Below are 18,962 nucleotides of genomic sequence, written 5' to 3'. Positions count from 1 at the left end.
TGAAGTTAATTCCAAATAACTGCTGTTATTTCGAATTAACTTTGCAGTTAATACCCTTAGGGATCTGGAGCAAATCTGTCAGGGATGGTACTTGGTCCTGCTGTGAGGGCAGGGGACTGGACTCGATGACCTCTCGAGGTCCCTTCAGTTCTATGAGAGAGAGGTTTTCAGGAGCTGATCTCATTTGCATGGGCACACCCACCCTGCCTAGGTGCTCAGCATGATGGGATTGCTTGCCCAAATGATCACTTTTGGCTGGTGTTGGATCTCCAGTTTCCTTCTTATTGGGACAGCAATAATAAAGGGATGTTATCCTTGCTGTGTGAATCCAAGGTAGCAAAGCTATACTTGGCATACCCTAATGGAGGGTCTCAGCTTCCACTAGATGACACTTACTAGGCAGGGGACATGCAAGAAGACTGCCCATTGTTTACCAGCAATGAGGATCCCCCATTACCAGCTGAAATCAGTGGGTGTTGTGTTAAGTAGTGGGCCCTGAAGACATGTTGGTGCATGGATGGCTGGTGCTGAGGAGTAGCCAGCAGGGTGGCTGGCAGAGAGGGCTGGTACAGAGCTCCACAGAGAGGCACTGCTATCAGCCAGTGTCTGAGCAGTGGAGTATATAAGGTGCCTCCTTATCTCCCCTTTCCACCCAGTATGGGAGGTGAGCTCTGCAGATAAACCTTGGAACTCTATGGCTGCACTGACCAAGAACAACAATTACACATGGGGTGCAGGGAAGGGAAGGACTTTTGGGGTCACTGAACTTAACCACCTGAGGGGAAAAAGACTCTGCCCAACTTACCTGGGAGTGGGTCTGTTAGTCATGGTTTATGTTTCTGAACATTAACAGAGGAGTTTCCCTAAATAATGCTGAATTATTTCCTCCTTTTATTAAAAGGCTTTTACTACTCTGCGTTGCTGTGTTTGCAAGAGGAGAAACCTTGCCCAGGGTGTGGTGTGTAATTGTCCCAGGCTGCTGGGTGGGGACTCAACCCAGTTTTGTGTTGTATGGTTGAAAAAGAACCCTCTGGATACCAAACCTGTTGTTTCTGCCAGCTCTGCTTGTTTAACTGTCCAGCTGCTACATATGGCAGGGGACAGCCATTGTGCAAAGAGAACTAAGAATGTTTTTAAACAGCCAAAAAGAAAAAAAGGTACAGAGAAGAGAAAAACATCTCTCTGTATGAAAACTGTTACTGGCTAAAAGGGAGAAACTCTGCCCTGGGCGCTTGCCACAAACCAGACCTCCTTGGCTAAACCAATCCGAAGTTTTTGTTAATTAAGAGGCCTCTTGGAGAATCACATTTCATAGGATACTAAAATAGATTAGCATTTCCCTAAGTAACTCTCAAGGCCAACATATGATTTTTGGGTCTCTACACAGCCCAAGCACCTGCACCCTGTCCATCTGTGAGTCTTTTTGTGCAAGAACTCCTCCTAAACGGTAAGAGCTAGAACCACCACATTTGGAAGGCAGTTTCCACTTCTCCTACATTAAAGCAAGGTTGGGGTTTGGCTGTGTCGAGGAAATGGAAAGTGCTGGGAAGGGGACTGTTTTCCATAACACGGAGAGGAAAGGACACAGAGAAGAGGGGTATAATGCGAGGGGCACAGAGGAGGGACGTGATACTGAGAGCGGCCACTGGGGGAGCTGCATGACCAAGACAGTTCCTGACAGGGCTGGGGCTCTGCCATCTTGCCTGCCACCAGACTCTTGCCCCAACACCCTCCCCTATCCGAGCGTTTGACCACAACACTTGGGGGGAGGAGTGGGGAGTAGAGTAGACCTCTGCCAGCCAGTACGGGGAGAGGAAGCCCTTTCCTGAGACCCTCCTCACCCCCCACAACCCTCAGTCTCACCCTTAGCTTTGCAAACATATCCATCCATGTCGTAGAATCATAGAATACTAGGACTGGAAGGGACCTCGAGAGGTCATCGAGTCCAGTCCCCTGCCCTCACGGCAGGACCAAATACTGTCTATACCATCCCTGATAGACATTTATCTAACCTACTCTTAAATATCTCCAGAGATGGAGATTCCACAACCATCCTGGGCAATTTATTCCAGTGTTTGACCACCCTGACAGTTAGAAACTTTTTCCTAATGTCCAACCTAAACCCCCCGTGCTGCAGTTTAAGCCCATTGCTTCTTGTCCTATCCTCAGAGGCCAAGATGAACAAGTTTTCTCCCTCCTCCTTATGACACCCTTTTAGGGTATGTCTACACTACAGCGCTAGTTCGAACTAACTTAGTTCGAATTAGTTAATTCGAACTAAGCTAATTCGAACTAACGCGTCTAGAACTAAAAACTAGTTCGAATTAGCGTTTTGCTAATTCGAACTAGCAAGTCCACATTGAGTGGACTCTGAACAGGGCTTAAGGATGGCTGGAAGCAGTGCCGGCAGGGCATCAGAGGAGGACTTAAGAGCGTGGAGATGCTGTCTCAGGCTAGCCGAGGGCTGCGCTTAAAGGGTCCCGACCCCCACCCCGGACAGACAGTTCTAAGGGGTGCCCCGCTTGCAAAGCAGTCCTGGCTTGGATTGCCCGGAGTACCCACACTGGGCACATCACACCACTCGGCCATCAGACCGGCTGCACTTGCCGCAGGCTGCCATCTGGGGAGAGGGGGCAATCGGGGGGCTGCAGGAGAGCTTCCACCCCAGAAGCCCGCAGAGCCAGCCCAGTCCTCCCCATCGGGGGCTCATACCCCATTCCTCCCTCACCTCCTTCCACTTACCCTTCCCTAGCCCCCCTTCTTATTGATGTACAAAATAAAGATAATGTTTCTTCCAACATTGACTCTGTCTTTATTGAACAAAACTGGGGGAGACTGGGAAAAGGAGGTGGGAGAGGGGAAGAGAAAGGCTGGGAGAGGGGAGGGCAACTAACATGATCAGGGGTTGGGAACAGGTCCCAGATGAAGAGAGGCTACAGAGACTGGGACTGTTCAGCTTAGACAAGAGGAGACGGAGGTGGGACAGGATAGAGGTCTCTAAAAGCAGGGGTTGGGTGGAGAGGGTGCATTCAGAAAAGTTCTTCATGAGTTCCCATAAAGAAGGACTAGAGGACACCAAAGGAAAGGAATGGGTAGCAGGCTTGAAACTAGTAAGAGAAAGTTGTTCTTCAGAAAGCAAATAGTTAACCTGCGGAACTCCTTGCTGCAGGAGGCTGTGAAGGCTACAACTAGAACAGAGTTGAAAGGGAAGTGAGATCAAGTCATGGAGGTTGGGTCCATGGAGTAGTCTTAGCCAGGGGGTAGGAGTGGTGTCCCTGCCCAAAGTTTGTGGAAGGCTGGAGAGGGATGGCACAAGACAAATGGCTTGGTCACTGTCTTCGGTCCATCCCCTCCAGGGTTCCTAGGGTTGGCCGCTGTCGGCAGACAGGCTACTGGGCTAGATGGACCTTTGGTCTGACCCAGGACGGCCATTGTAAGCTCAGGGCTCAGGGTCGGGGGTCTCAGTGGACCCCCTTGATTTTCATGCACACCTGCTCCTGGGTGGCCAGGCTGGCAGCTCTCCTGCCCTAGACGGCCACTTTCCTGTGCCTAGTGCGGAGATCGTGGACGAGGTCCACGATGTCCGCACTAGCCCAGGAAGGTGCCCGCCTCTTGCGGTCCAGGGCAAGCTCCCGGGATCCGCCAGCCTGGTCCCGGGAAGAGGGGGTGGGCTGGGGGACATCAGGTGGGTGGCTCTGTGCCGTGCCAGGTGCAGGGTGTGCTGGCTGGGTGCTGGCAGGCTTGCACCTGGCACGGGCACCGTAGCTAGCCCGTGCCCCTTTAAGAGGTCCGGGGCCGGGTGGGGGGCATAGAGTTTCCCTGGTGTTGGCCAGAGTGGCCACCAGGGAAACCTGGGGAGGGCTAGCCTCCCACTAGTTCGAATTAAGGGGCTACACACCCCTTAATTCGAACTAGCTAGTTCGAACTAGGCTTAATCCTCGTAAAATGAGGTTTACCTAGTTCGAACTAAGGGCTCCGTTAGTTCCAATTAAGTTCGAACTAACGGAGCGCTAGTGTAGCGCCTAGGAAAGTTAGTTCGAACTAACAGACGTTAGTTCGAACTAACTTTGTAGTGTAGACATACCCTTAGATACCTGAAAACTGCTATCATGTCCCCCCTCAATCTTCTCAAACAAACCCAATTCCTTCAGCCTTCCCTCATAGGTCATGTTCTCTAGATCTTTAATCATTCTCGTTGCTCTTCTCTGGACCCTCTCCAATTTTTCCACATCTTTCTTGAAATGCGGTGCCCAGAACTGGACACAATACTCCAATTGAAGCCTAACCAGTGCAGAGTAGAGCGGAAGAATGACTTCTCGTGTCTTGCTCACAACACACCTGTTAATACATCCCAGAATCATGTTTGCTTTCTTTGCAACAGCATCACACTGCTGACTCATATTTAGCTTGTGGTCCACTATAACCCTTAGATCCCTTTCTGCTGTACTCCTTTCCAGACTGTCGCTTCCCATTCTGTATGTGCGAAACTGATTGTTCCTTCCTAAGTGGAGCACTTTGCATTTATCTTTATTAAACTTCATCCTATTTATCTCAGACCATTTCTCCAATTTGTCTAGGTCATTTTGAATTATGACCCTATCCTCCAGATTAGTTGCAATCCCTCCCAGCTTGGTATCATCTGCAAACTTAATAAGTGTACTTTCTATGCCAATATCTAAATTGTTGATGAAGATATTGAACAGAGCCAGTCCCAAAACAGACCCCTGCAGAATCCCACTTGTTATGGCTTTCCAGCAGGATTGTGAACCATTAATAACTACTCTTTGAGTAAGGTTATCCAGCCAGTTATGCACCCACCTTATAGTAGCCCCATCTAAGTTGTATTTACCTAGTTTATTGATAAAAATATCATGCGAGACCGTGTCAAATGCCTTACTAAAGTCTTAGGTATACCACATCCACTGCTTCTCCCTTATCCACAAGACTCATTATCCTATTAAAGAAAGCTATCAGATTGGTTTGACATGATTTGTTCTTTACAGATCCATGCTGGCTGTTCCCTATCACCTTGCCACTTTCCAAGTGTTTACAGATGATTTCCTTAATTACTTGCTCCATTATCTTCCCTGGCACAGAAGTTAAACTAACTGGTCTGTAGTTTCCTGGGTTGTTCTTATTTCCCTTTTTATAGATGGGCACTATTTTTGCCCTTTTCCAGTCCTCTGGAATCTCTCCTGTCTCCCATGATTTTCCAAAGATGATAGAGGAGGTATCTGGGCCTCTAGCTATCAGCTCCTTGAGTATTCTAGGATGCATTTCATCAGGCCCTGGTGACTTGCAGGCATCTAACTTTTCTAGGTGATTTTTAACTTGTTCTTTTTTTATTTTACCTTCTAAAATTACCCTCTTTCCACAAGCATTCACTATGTTAGGCATTCCTACAGACTTCTAGGTAAAGACCGAAACAAAGAAGTCATTTAGCATCTCTGCCAAGTTTCCTGTTACTGTTTCTCCCTCTTCACTGACCAGTGGGCCTACCCTCTCCTTGGTCTTCCTCTTGCTTCTAATGTATTTATAAAACGTCTTCTTGTTTCCCTTTATTCCCATAGCTAGTTTGAGCTCATTCTGTGCCTTTGCCTTTCTAATCTTGCCCCGGCATTCTTGTGCTGTTTGCCTATATTCATCCTTTGTAATTTGTCCTACTTTCCATTTTTTATATGACTCCTTTTTTATTTTTAGATCATTCAAGATCTCGTGGTTAAGCCACGGCAGCTTGGCTTGGACTCCATTTTGTGGATAGATACCATCCTGAATGGGTCAGAGGATAATAAGGACTCCATTGTGGTAGCCCTTCACTATTGACTTTGGCAAGTCCTGAAAGGCTGGAAAAGGGAAGAAGGCTCTGGAAGAATCCAGAGCTTCAGAACTTTTACACCACTGAGTCTATCGAAGGGCACTGCATTACAGCAACCATGACTGAATCACAGAATCATAGAACCATAGAACTGGAAGAGACCTCAGAAGGTCATCAAGTCCAGCCCCCTGCTCTAGGCAGGACCAATCCCAACTAAATCAACCCGACCAGGGCTTTGTCAAGCTGAGACTTAAACACCTCTAGGGATGGAGACTCCACTACTTTCCTAGGTAACCCATTCCAGTGCTTCACCACCCTCCTAGTGAAATAATTTTTCCTAATATCCAGCTTGGACTTCTCCCACCACAACTTGAGACCATTGCTCCTTGTTCTGCCATCTGTCACTACTGAGAACAGCCTCTCTCCATCCTCTTTGGAACCCCCCTTCAGGAAGTTGAAGGCTGCTATCAAATTCCCCCTCACTCTTCGCTTCTGCAGACTAAACAGACCCAAGTCCCTCAGCCTCTCCTCGTAGGTCATATGCTTCAGCCCCCTAATCATTTTGGTTGCCCTCCGCTGGACCCTCTCCAATGCGTCCATATCATTTTTGTAGTGGGGGCCCAGAAATGGACACAGTACTCCAGATGTGGCCTCACCAAAGCCAAATAAAGGGGAATAATGACATCTCTGGATCTGCTGGCAATGCTCCTCTTAATGCAACCTAATATGCCATTAGCCTTCTTGGCTACAAGGGCCCACTGTTGACTCATATCCAGCTTCTCATCCACTGTAACCCCCAGGTAAGGCAGCCAGTGAATAATCACTTGGTGTGGGCATCGAGGATCATCAATACTAGCATCACTTACCTGAAGGACTGATCCTGAGCCACAACACCTGTGCTGATTCCATGTTCCTCCTGTCCAAGCTACATTGGTGCAGTAGGTCTGGAGCTCATCCACGGTCATGTTCCAGTTAGCAGCAGCAGCTGTCCATCTTCAGCTTGCCTTTGCTATCAGGACCTGCAAGTATGAAACGGTTTAGATACCCAGAATGTCACTAAGGATGGGAGCCAGGCTTCATGCCTGCCTGGTTGAACCACTGAAGAGTTTATTATTTGATTATCTTTTCTCCTGGGTTACCCTGCTTGCTGTATACTTCCTTCAGTAAATCATGGCTTGTTTTGCACCTTATTCTGGGTTAAGTTTTTACTCACCTGAGGGAGCGGGGTCAGGCTCTAACTTACCAGATGATTAGATCCCAGAAGCTGGGGATGAATCATCATTCTTCTTGGCACTTATTATAACATTCTCAGTGCAACATGGCAACAGGTAGGAAGTGGCCTTTTCTCTTTTGAGCAGAGGGTGAAGCAAAAATGTATATTTTAATATTGGTTATAAGATTGTAAGTATGATGCATAATGATTTGATGTAATGACTTGCTTATAAGTTCTCTTTCTCTGTCTCTCATGATTAGATAATGTTACTGCAAGGCCTTGCTTCCTGTTAGTATTGCAAATTAAGTTGTACTCCTAGTAACTATTGATCTTTTTTCCACATTCACCACAGTGATGGAGTCTCCCCTGTGTGGATTCTCTGGTGCAGAGTGAGACCTTTTGGATTACTGAACATTTTCCCACACACAGTGCATTGAAGGGGTCTCCCAGCACAATGGATTCCTTGGTGTCTCCTGAGGCTTTGAAGGAGACTAAATTTTTTCCCACACTCAGCACAGCAATGGGGCTGCTCCCCAGTGTGAATCCTTTGATGTCTGATGAGATGATCTCATAGGCCAAATTGTTTCCCCATGCTCATGGCACAGGAAGAGTTTCTCTCCGCTGTGGATCTTCTGGTGTCTAGTAAGATTTGATGTGAGCTTGAAGCCTTTCCCACACTGGTCACAGCGATGGGGTCTCTTCTCTGAGTGGATTGTCTGGTGATTACGAAAGGCTGACGAATCCATGAATCTCTTTCCGCACTCGGTGCAGGCAGAGGGTCACTCTCCTGAGTGGACTCTCTTGTGGATGGTAAGAGCTGAGATGTAGAAGAATCTCTTTCCACACTCAGCACAGCAATAGGGTCTCTCTCCTGTATGCATTCTCTCATGGGCAGTGAGGAGTGAAAACTGGGTGAATATCTTCCCACACACAGAACAGGGATGGGCCTTCTCCTTTCTGTGGGCTTTCCCGTGTGCTTTGAGTGCTTCCTTTTTCCTAAAGCTCTCCCCACACTCGCTACAGTGATACAGATTCTGTCTCCTATGAACTGTCCAGTGGTGGCTTATCAGGTCCCCCTGCACCTTGAATTCTTCCTGGCAGGTACGGCAGGTATACAAGCTCTTTCTGGGCTCACCTTGTCCCGCTGTAGGAGGCTTTAGATGTGACCTGGATTGCCTCTGATAGCTGCCTTGGGTTGCTGGCTCCTTCCTGGTCAGGTTCTTCCCCTGCCTTTGTGACCCACACTGCCTCTTGTGGTGTCTTCTCTGCTCAGATTTCTGGGCATGGCTCTCTCCTGATGTCCCTGGGAAAGGTCTGGGTGACTCCAGATTACCAGGCCCCTCCTCAGCAGTTTGCCCCTTAGCTCTCCTCAGGGTCCTTGCCCCTGCTTGGCAGAGAAGAGAATCCAGATGTTATTGTCTGTGCCGCTGACAAAAGGAAACCATGAATAGTCCCAGCAAGGGGTTGTGCCTGAGGCATCCCCACATCTCTCCCATCAGAGCAGGGCAGGCCCTCGGTATTTTGACACCAAACTCCTCAAAGCCCCAGTGCTGGGCAGCAGGTCAATGTCCCGCAGGCCTTGTTACTACTCCCCCAAGTTAAAGAATGTGAGAGTCAGCTCCCATGATTCGCTCCCTACTCTGAGGACCATCTCCGCTGGGAGAACAGCATCGCCACAGACTCTCTCCAGAGAGACCTGCATAGAGCACCCCCACTGGGATAGGGGCCAATGGCACAGGGGCAGGGAGGAAGGGACTGGAGGACTCTGCCTAAGTCAGGCCCTATCAAGGTCTGGAACGAGGTGTACAGATAGTTCGGGATGGCTTGCTAGTCCGAACTATCTAGCCCGTGCCGCGTGTAGTCGCGCGGCACGGGGTTCGAACAAGCCGGCATTTAAAAATGGTGCCGGCCGGCTTATGCAAATAAAGCTCGGGAAATTCAAATCCCGGGCTTCATTTGCACGTTCGGTATGCATACATTACCCCGCTAGTTCGCACTAGCGGGGTAGTGTAGACATACCCTCAGTAATCAGATATGATTGACTAGTGCAATAGTCAAACTTGGAGCTGGGATGGGAGTGCCTGGAAGTGACAAAATACTTCTCCAAGCACCCCTAGTCCGGTGATGCAGGAATACAAGCTGTCCTCACTATAAGTCCAAGATATGTTTAAAAAAAACTTGGACTTATAGAGAAACAGCTTAAAGTGGGGGGTTCCCCCCCTCCCATGACTGACTTCCATTTGAGCAATTTTTTTCCACATGACTTAAGTGAGGGGAATGGAGGGACTTATAATGAATTGGTTCCTACAAGCATAAATGACTTTAGTGTGGAATGGATGTATACCGGGGTGACATAGCGGGGATGGCCTGTATGCCATTGCTAGAGGAGAAACTCCAAATATTAGACCCCTTTCAACTTTGTTTCTCATTTGACAGTAGCTACAGCACTGTCTTGTGGTGTTGTCTTGCCTTTTTATACATGACATCAGCCAGGCAGGACAGGAATGCATGGTCAGGACAACCTCAGAGACCTCTGTGGCTTTGCTTCAGGGAGTCTCCTTGAAATCTCTCTTTGAGGACTCTGACGGGGATGAGTATTTAGGGGCCATACTGGACAAGCCGTTCACCATGAGCTCCCAGTGGGATGCTGTGGTAAAGAAGGTTAGGCCAGCCTTAGATATATGAATCAAGCTGTGAGTAGGATGGGGAGGTGACACACAGCATCAGTGAAACTGAGACTGGAATAGTGCATCTAGTTTAGGTGTTTACCTTTGAAAAAGATGTTGAAAAACTGGAGATAGGACAGTAAAAGTCACCACATGTTTTAAGAGCTGGAGAAAAATGCCTTCCAGTGAGTCTTGGCAAAAGCTCAACTTGATTAGTTGATAAAGTTGGAGTCCTTTCATGGAGAGACACTATTAATCCAGCAGAGAAAGCACCCGCAGGCTGGAAACTGCAAAGAGATCTATTCCTAGAAATTCTTTGAAATAAGGCACAAATAGTCACCACCATCCGGGGGATTCCCCACTAGAAGAAATGCCCAAGAGCAGGGGTGGATTCTGCATCTCTTGATATCTTGTAATGAAAACTAGATGTTTCTCTGGAATGTGATTGGTCAGCAACTAGCTCCTGTGCCATGCAGGAGGACTGTGATATGCAGACGGTCAGATGAGCTGGTCTAATGGTCCCTTCTGGATCCAAAGTCTCCTAATTGATGTGTAGCTGAATGTAGTATAAGAACATAAGAACAGCCAAAGGTCCATGCAGCCCAGTAGCCTGTCTGTTGACAGTGGCCAATACCAGATGCCCCAGAGGGAGGGAATTCATAAGGTAATCCTCATGTGATCCCTCCCCTGTCACCCACCTCCAGAGAAAGAGGCGCTAGGGACACTGTTCCAACCCATCCTGGCTAATAGCCATTGATGGATCTATTCTCCATGAATTTATCTAGTTCTTTTTTGAATCCTGATAAAATCCTAGCCTTCACCACATCCTCTGGCAAGGAGTTCCAGAGGCTGACTGTGAAAGCAGCATGGGGAACAAGCCTCTGGTGTTTTACCCTGTATTTTGATGGATTTCCAGAATCAATAGTAATTGGGTGGGGTGATCCACAAGGAGCAGCTCAAATATCCAAAGGGGCTGGCCATAAGCAAGACATTAGCCCTGCAGGAGAGAGGTAGGTGTTGCAGTGACATCACAAAGGCCTTTAGCAAGACTTCAGCGTATTGGGCAATGATGGTGGTGACCTCACAGAGAGTCCATGACATCAGCCAGGCAGGACAGAGGTGCATGGTCAGAACAACCTCAGAGACCCCTGTGGCTTTGCTTCAGGGAGTCTCCTTCTTGAGGTCTCTCTTTGAGGACAGAGAGAACATTCTGGTTCATGAACATGAGTGCTTGGAGGAACCTCTGTCAAGTTTTCTCCTTCTCTTTGCCTGGTTTGACTCGAAAACAGACATCCCTGTGGAGAAGGTAAGAGCCTCTGAAGGTCTGGAATCTGTTCAGTCTGATCCACTTGGTGCCAGTTGAATTCTAGGCAAGGAGAACACTAGAACTCTAGATTGAGGTGGCAGAATTTGATTTCCTACTTAGGACTTCCTGCCTTAGAATCACCTGGAAAATGGGGGTTTCTCTATTTGCTTTCTTTTTTCCTTCCTCCTTCCCTCATTACTCTTCTTTTCTTGCCTCTGTCCTCAGGACCAGACGGCGGCATGGGCGAGTCGGGCAGCTGCCCAGGACGCCAACCGATGAGGGGCGCCTGATGCCAGCTGTAAGGGGCATCCCTTACAGCTGCCATCAGGAGCCGCACGCCCAGCTCCCGCAGCACCGGCCCCACAGCATCAGCCAGCAGCGCCCTCCCCCCATGGCTGCGGGGCCCTGTACGGCCTGGTGTGCAGGCCATAATTTGGGCCCTTGCAGAAAAAATAATGCATTAAATTGGATGGCTAAATTAGCCCGCACAAATTTAACCAGTGATGACATGCTAGTCGTCCTCAGGGAGTGCTTACTTCCTGAGGATTTTATAGCATTTCCTGCAGATCTGGCTAATTCAATCAACCCTGACTTTAATGCTATGTACAAAGCTTTGTACAATGATTTTTATCCTAATGATGACATTAGAGGCCATTACTATTCAGATAAACAAAGAGAAGGGGAGCGTCTGGAATTGTATTTTATCCGGAAAGAATTGCTCCAATGTTTAGCTGGTCTTGGAGCAGGAATTGATGGGAATGTTGTACATGACACTCCAGAGTTTAGGAAGTCATTCTTCCAAGAACTCCTTCCATCAATTAAAGCGGCTTTAAGTGGGTTGAGCTATGAAAGCACACCGCTGGATGTAATGAAAGACAGAATCAGAGAAGTGTTTGACTGGCAGCTCCAGGCGGGACTAATTAAAGTGTCAGTACCACCAAGGAAAATTTCTGAAGTAAAAGATATCAAGCCTCCAATACCTGCAAGAAGAAGAATTCCTCCTCCACCACCTCGAGCTTCAACTTCAGGTCGGTTTGTCCCAAGACAAAGTGTACACCAACAACCTTCACAGATACCATTCCAACCTACTAAGATCTTTAGAGGGAAGCGAGAAGAATTGGCTGCTACTAGACAAGTCTTAGCCAATAGATTAGCTTGTTATCTCCCATGGGAGAAGGTTAAAATGATGGATATTGATCAGATTTTCTGAGAGATTCCAAGGACAAGTTGCTATGGAGATGGGCAGCCTTCAGAATGTTCAGGTGCCACCTACAAGTAATCTGAACCCTCTATACTGATGGAGCCAAGGCTGGCCTCAGCCCCTGCATGAAATTGCTAGAATAGACTAGAATAGACTATGATGCATTTGGAAGACCTACTGTTCTAGTAGAATTAAAAGGCCAGTTCGGGGCAACTAGGCAAAGGATGCTAGTGGATACAGGGGCGTCCACAGGCATTATATGCACAAAAACCTTTCCTATGACCAAGAAATCTAAGTCCAAATCCAAAACTTTACAATCTTATAACGGGAAGAAATCAACAATTCCTTTTGCTTCTGACATCAAGTGCCGGATTGGAATGATGGTAGCCAATATACCTATCGGGTTGCAAGATTTAGATGGCATCGGCATTATGGGACTTGACATGATGAAAGAACTCGGAATCATCGATTTGCCAAATCGACAAGTTCTTCGGGCAAAAAGACATGATGCAGATACTATGACAGTTGTTTCGAATGTGCATCGCCTAGGTGCAATAAAGGCAAGTGAAGAACTGCAAATGCCTTCCTGGGAGGATGACATCTGAGAAGCAATTAGCGATCATCTAGCAGTGTTTGCTAAACACAAGCAGAGCTGTGGAAAAACTTTGGAAGTCGTAGATGTTCCTGGTCCTGACCTGAAGCCTATGAAACAGTATAGGTACCCAGTGGAAGAAGAGAATGGCATAGAAGAAACTATTAACAATCTAGTTTCGCAAGGAGTCCTCATTAAGACACAAAGTCCATGTAACTCCCCAATTTGGCCAGTCATCAAAGCCGATGGAAAGACCTGGAGACTAACAGTGGACTACCGGGGCGTGAACAAGGTAACCCCGAGAATGGCTCCTGTAGTGGCCAAGTTCCCAGAAATAATGGCCCAGATTGCCGAAGGTGCCAGATGATTCTCAGTCTTAGATATTTCCAACGCGTTCTTTTCAATACCAATTGCCTCCTCTGCTTGGCATAAGTTCGCATTCGCATTCAGAGACCAGCAGTACACCTTTACTAGGCTTCCTCAGGGATTCCACAACTCGCCTACAGTGTGTCACCGCATCATCAGAAAGGTTCTCAAAGATATCTCATATTCTAACCACGTGATATCCTATGTCGATGATATTTTAATTGTGACCAAAGATAGGCAAACACATCTCAAGGTGCTAGAAGAAGTATTGAAAGCTTTAAAGCAAGCTGGATTTTTGATTAATCCGCAGAAAGCGCAGCTTGTGAAACAAGAGGTTGATTATCTTGGCGTACATCTCAGTCAAGAAGGAAGGAGACCTGACCAAGCGAGGGTAGAACTGATATCAAAATTACCTGCCCCTACAGATGTACACAGCCTTCGTTCGTTTCTAGGCCTTATTGGATTCTGTAGAGACTTCATTGAAGAATTCGGTAAGAATGCCAGACCACTCTATAAATGACTGAATAAAAGACAAGAGTAGGACTGGGGCCTGGAACAGCAACAAGCTTTTCAATACCTGCGCACAGCTTTGATGAGAGCACCAGCATTGGCCTATCCCAATCCAGATAAGGAGTATTATTTTACCCTTACAACAGGCAAAGAAGCAATAGGTGCGGTTCTTCTTCAACATCAAGGTACATCTCTCAAGTCAGTAGCCTATGGCTCCTGAACACTATCCGGTGTAGAGAAACAATACTCATCTTGTGAAAAGGAAGTGTTGGCGTTGACATGGGTGCTAATCCATTGGGAATATCTCATTCGAAAAAACCCCATTGTCTTAAGAACCAGTCATAGCCCAGTAAGTTACATCATATCAGGCCAGGCTAACAATGGTAGAGTTAGTCACCCAAGGCTGGCGAGATGGACTCTAGCCTTGATGAACCACAACATCAAGATTGAGCCCACTAAGTCACAGTCATTGGTTCCTACAAGTCTCTCAGTACCAATTGGTCCTGACCAATGACACTAATGTCCAATACCAGATCAAGTGGAAACGACAATTAAGTCCCCATTTGAACTATTATCCAAATATGAAGATGTGAAGAATAGAGCTACTCATAACATCTGGGTAGTTGACGGCAGTTGTTACCGCCGTGAAGGCAGTGTAGTTACAGGTGCTGCAGCACTCCATGCGTATATTGAACGAAAGATTCAGAAGCCTGTGTCTTTGCCATCGGCACAAGCCGCAGAGATTATTGCAGTCATCCTGGCGCTGGAGAACGCTTATACAGATAAAGATCTAGCTATCTGTACTGACTCCGACTGGGTGCTACGGTCGTTTATCGACTGGATGGTCATCTGAAAACAACAAGATATATGCACCAATGACAGCCGACCCGTAAAGTATGCTCAGTTACTTAATTATGCTTGGAGTCTTGCTGAGACAAGGAAAGGGAAAACCTATCTCTTTAAAGTTTGAGCACATAGAAAGGACCATCAAGAGATTTCCTTGCTCAACAATCAAGTGGACCAGTTAGCTAAGCAAGCTGCCACCTTGGATAAGAGGTTATCATGGAAATTACCACCGCAGTATGATGAAATCCATGCTGTTAAAGTCATTCCACCGCTAAAAGATACTCTAGATATTGTTAATGTACAGAACTCGGACAGAGAGCTTATGAAATTGTTGGATAAAAAGCAACGTAAGAACTTTGTAATCGAGAGAAATCTACAAGGACCCATAATGGCTCAAGAAGTCATTGATGGCCAAAACATAGGAATACCCCTTCTAGTGATGCCAACTGTTTTAAGACCTGACTTAATCCAACTAGTGCATGCACAGGGTCATTTTGGCCTGGAGAAGACCATCTCCCGTATTAAATCAGTGGCTTGGTGGCCTCAGATGACAGCAGATACTGAACATTATATTAACAGTTGTTTAAGGTGTGCTCAAAACAATCCCAAACCTGTTAATAATCAGATTCCAATGAAACATCAGTCTATTGATGGACCTTGGAGAAGATTACAAATTGATTTCATCGGACCTTTACCAAGCACAGGAAAGGGAAACGAATATTGCTTGGTGATCATTGATCCTTTCACCACGTGGACTGAGGCCATCTCCACAAGAAACTGCACGGCCAAAACAACGGCTCGTGTGTTGTTGAACGAAATATTCTCAAGATACGATTTACCATCAGTCGTAGATAGTGACCAAGGGTCATATTTCACAGCTGAAATCATAAAACAACTATGTGTCGCGCTAGGAGTTAAGCAGCGTTTTCATATTGCAGGACATCCACAGTCGTCGGGACTGGTGAAGCGTTCCAACCGTGTCCTGAAAACTGCTTTAAGAAAGGCTGTAGAAGCCTCCAGAAAGCAGTGGGATATACATCTCCCACTTATTCTGATGGCTATAAGATCAACGGTAGGGTCACACAGTTATACGCCCTACGAAGTTCTCTTCTGCAGGCCAATGAAAACACCTGAGATTTGGTGGGTCGAAGGAGGGATGCCACCCGAAGGTTTTCATCCTCGAAGAAAAATAGCAGAATATCTGAGGCAGTTATTAGAAATGCTGTATAACATCCAACAGTCAGTGGCTGTCACATTAAACAGCAACATGCAGAAGATGGATAGAAGACTGGCGGAAGAACTTAAATTTCATGAATGGAGTGTCAGAGATAAAGTCCTGTACCGACACTTCAGTGAAAAGAGCCACCCGTTAAGTCCAAGATGGATGGGACCTTGTTACATCATCAACAAGGCAGGCCCAACTGTGTACCAAATAGAAATTCCAACTAAAAAGAACCAGAAGATTGTAAAATGGTTCCACTCCAGTCAATTAAAAGAGTGGAAGGGGAAGTAAATAGGAGAGCCCATAGATAGCTAGGAGGGGTAAAACATCAAACTATCAAAGAAAACTACTAACTCAGTATCTTGTTATGTTTTGCAGGGCGAAACAACAATGGAAGTTAGGCAGCAGTATTGTATCATGTATTATGAAATATTAGCATTAGCCAGTTCATGGACCGTTATATTAGGCAGTGATAAACCTTACACTGAGGCATTGGTATTAGGGTAAGATGAGGTGTGGAGATGTCGTACTGGGGATATTCCTTTAAAATATTGGAATATCAAGACAACTGCCCAAGATGAGTCTCCTTTAGATCGTTATGTTTGGACAGAAATGTCATCTGCAAATCCCTTCTTTAACATAAAACGCATCGAGACCTTTAACTTTCAACCAAATGATGAAAGATGGCAAGATAGAGTACCAGTGATACTGGTGTACGCTCCCCAACGTATCACTCTCAGGGTTATTCAGGACCATAGGCGTTGTCACCTAGAAATCTGAGATGAGAGTGAGGGTAACGTTATAGCCTATTTTGTCAAGCACTATGATACGACCAAGTGGCTTGAAATTAATGTCTCAGGTTGGTTAAATGCCACGGTTTATACTAAGAGGGGAAGGTGCTGATGGGCTTTTACAGGCGAAAATTTATGTGCCGACAACAGGACAACTAGGTGTCTGACCGCTTGTACAAAAATACTGTCTGGTTGGTCAGGACCTGCTTGTATTTACATGGACATGCTGTACACTCCAATAATCAGAAAGGGGCAAAATCAAGTGACATGGGTTATAAAATTATATCATGGCCATAATGTCACAAACAACTTTCCAGCAGTAGTGACATCCCCCAGTGGAGTGGTTACAAACATCTTCCTAGGCTGTGACAAAAATTCAAGGTCTGAGGTATTGCACCATTATGAAAGGTGCCCTAGTTGTGAGGAGAATCCACAACCTGCGACATTTGTCTGTGTGGGCTATTTCGTTGCAAACATCACAGAATCTGGCACCTGGGCGGTATCGAGTATTTTTGGCATAAAATATTGTGTCAAAATGCTGGTAGCAGAACCTCCCCAGGAGTATGAGATGGGTCCATACGTAATAAAAACTAACATTGCCAGACAAGTGTTGATTGAGCCAAAATATCAAATAAAATGGATACATGTACCCTTGCAAGTTACAACCGTTAGTATAAAACCATCCTGTCAAAAGTTTGTAAAACCTCTGATGGATGGGTGGGAAATGTGGTTGTTACAGATTGCCTCCTCCAAAACATCTCGTATTCGAGGCAGACGTGATCTAGCAGGTAAAGTGCTGGGCGGTCTTGGTACCGGCCAAGGCACAGTATCTACTATAGATAACGCAAGATTGGCTAAAAACCTTGCCAAAGTTGCCTTAGGACAGATAACCAGCCCTGCCCCTATACAGGCCAGACACCTCCCAGCTGCTCCAGGCACAGGGAAGGGCTAAAGTAGGACATGTCAGCCCACCCTTGCGCTGCCAGTCTCCAGCGTAGCCCCCTCCCCAGCATGGCCCCCAGCCACAGGGCCTGCGCTTTGATGTGGAACCTCAGCCCCATGGCCCCCCCTTCCCCTAGTGTGTGTGGGGTGGGATTTGTGCCCCAGAGGCAGCCACTGCTGAGGGCGTTGCTGCCCCTCCCCCTCCCTGTCTGAGGGGAAGGGGGAACAACCAACTGCCACTCTGGGCTTGGAAAAACCATTCATGGGGTGGTGGGGGGGATTATCCTGAGGCTCAGGATTTTTATCCCCCAGATAATGTGATGGGAGGGTTTTTTAATTCTAAAATTACAGGAAAAAGAATTACCCAAATTAAACACCCCCCTCCCGCATATTTTAACAATTTCCCTATCCAGAGAAATGGTTACTTCGGGGGGGGGGGGGGGGGGGAGAGATTGGGAGCAGCCAGCTGATGGGATAAACCACTTGGTAATAGAGGGGGGAAGAGGGTGTTATAAGTGCTCAGCTTTGAAGTTTCATTTTTGTTTCCTGGTCACTGTAAAGCCTTTTTTTCCCCCCCTCTCTTAATGAAGGGGGACATTTTACTAAAACACCAGATTTGGGAATTGTGTCTAATGCCCCCTTCCCCCACCGAATCAGTGAGAATGGGTCCTTCCATTGAGGCAGTTATGGCAGTTGGGGGGGGGGGAAGCGTAGCAGTTATTTCTAAGGGCTACTTTACTCCCCTTAGTCTGGGGCTATTCAGGGGCAGCTGCCTCCCCGAGCTACTGCTGAAATGCCCCTTTATTCTGTCTTGGAAAGTCACAGACTGCAACACCTGCCCCCCCCCACCAACATGTCAGACACGCTACGACATTGTCGGGAACTCGAACCCGGCCGGCCTCTGTTCGTTGTCTGACCGCAAAGAGACAGGCAACACCAGCAAGATCCAATCACAAGCTCTTTATTGAATGGTGCACACAACAATAGAGAGCTGCCCGTCTCCAAAGAGAACCAGCCACGATTTCATTAATGGATAGGTTTATATAGACAGTTCTGTCACGTCATAGACTATTTGCCCAAGCAACCCACCCTCCTTTATCGGTTAGAAACTTTTAGTATCCATGCATACCTGGCCAACTATACATCATGGCCTTAAGCAATTCATAATGCATCAGCAATTTCTTATCAGCCCAAAAGACAGGTACTGGGCAACAAGGAGACAGTTTGTTATGGCCAAAGGAGAACATAAACAGGGAGTTTGGAACAAACAGGGGGAGAGCAGAAACAGGGAGTCTCCTTATCAGTTCTCAAAACAAACTGTTCCTCATCACAGCAGGTACAAAAATGCAGCTTCTTACTTATCTCATTTTGCAACTTGAGCAAGCTTGTAGGGTTCATCTCTGCTTGAACTTATCTCCAGTTCTGTCCAGGGACTACCCAGAAACCTTTGTTACATCTGCTTTAGCATAACTGCACTAAGCCTAATTTTCTA

General features: G+C 46.8%; 1 protein-coding gene and 1 pseudogene across 2 annotated transcripts in view; both read right to left on the bottom strand.

Moving 5' to 3' along the window:
• The window catches only part of LOC142829368 (uncharacterized), a 59,875-nt gene extending 53,055 nt beyond the window's left edge, over positions 1-6,820 (bottom strand). For both annotated transcript variants that reach the window (XM_075929089.2, XM_089778971.1), the window contains exon 1: positions 6,682-6,820. Coding sequence is in view for 1 of the 2 variants with exons in the window: in XM_089778971.1 (XP_089635097.1) it covers positions 6,682-6,780 (99 nt within the window). In the remaining variant the exon portion in view is untranslated. The remainder of the gene's footprint in view (positions 1-6,681) is intronic.
• A 523-nt stretch (positions 6,821-7,343) lies between these two features.
• LOC149524390 (uncharacterized) lies at positions 7,344-8,440 on the bottom strand (annotated as a pseudogene).
• Between the last annotated feature and the right edge of the window lie 10,522 nt (positions 8,441-18,962).

This window comes from Pelodiscus sinensis, chromosome 5 (genome assembly GCF_052426305.1).
Source record: "Pelodiscus sinensis isolate ZL-2025 chromosome 5, ASM5242630v1, whole genome shotgun sequence".
NCBI lineage: Eukaryota > Metazoa > Chordata > Testudines > Trionychidae > Pelodiscus > Pelodiscus sinensis.
The sequence above is the reverse complement of the archived record's forward strand: the minus strand, read 5'-3'. Positions and strand labels throughout refer to the sequence as shown.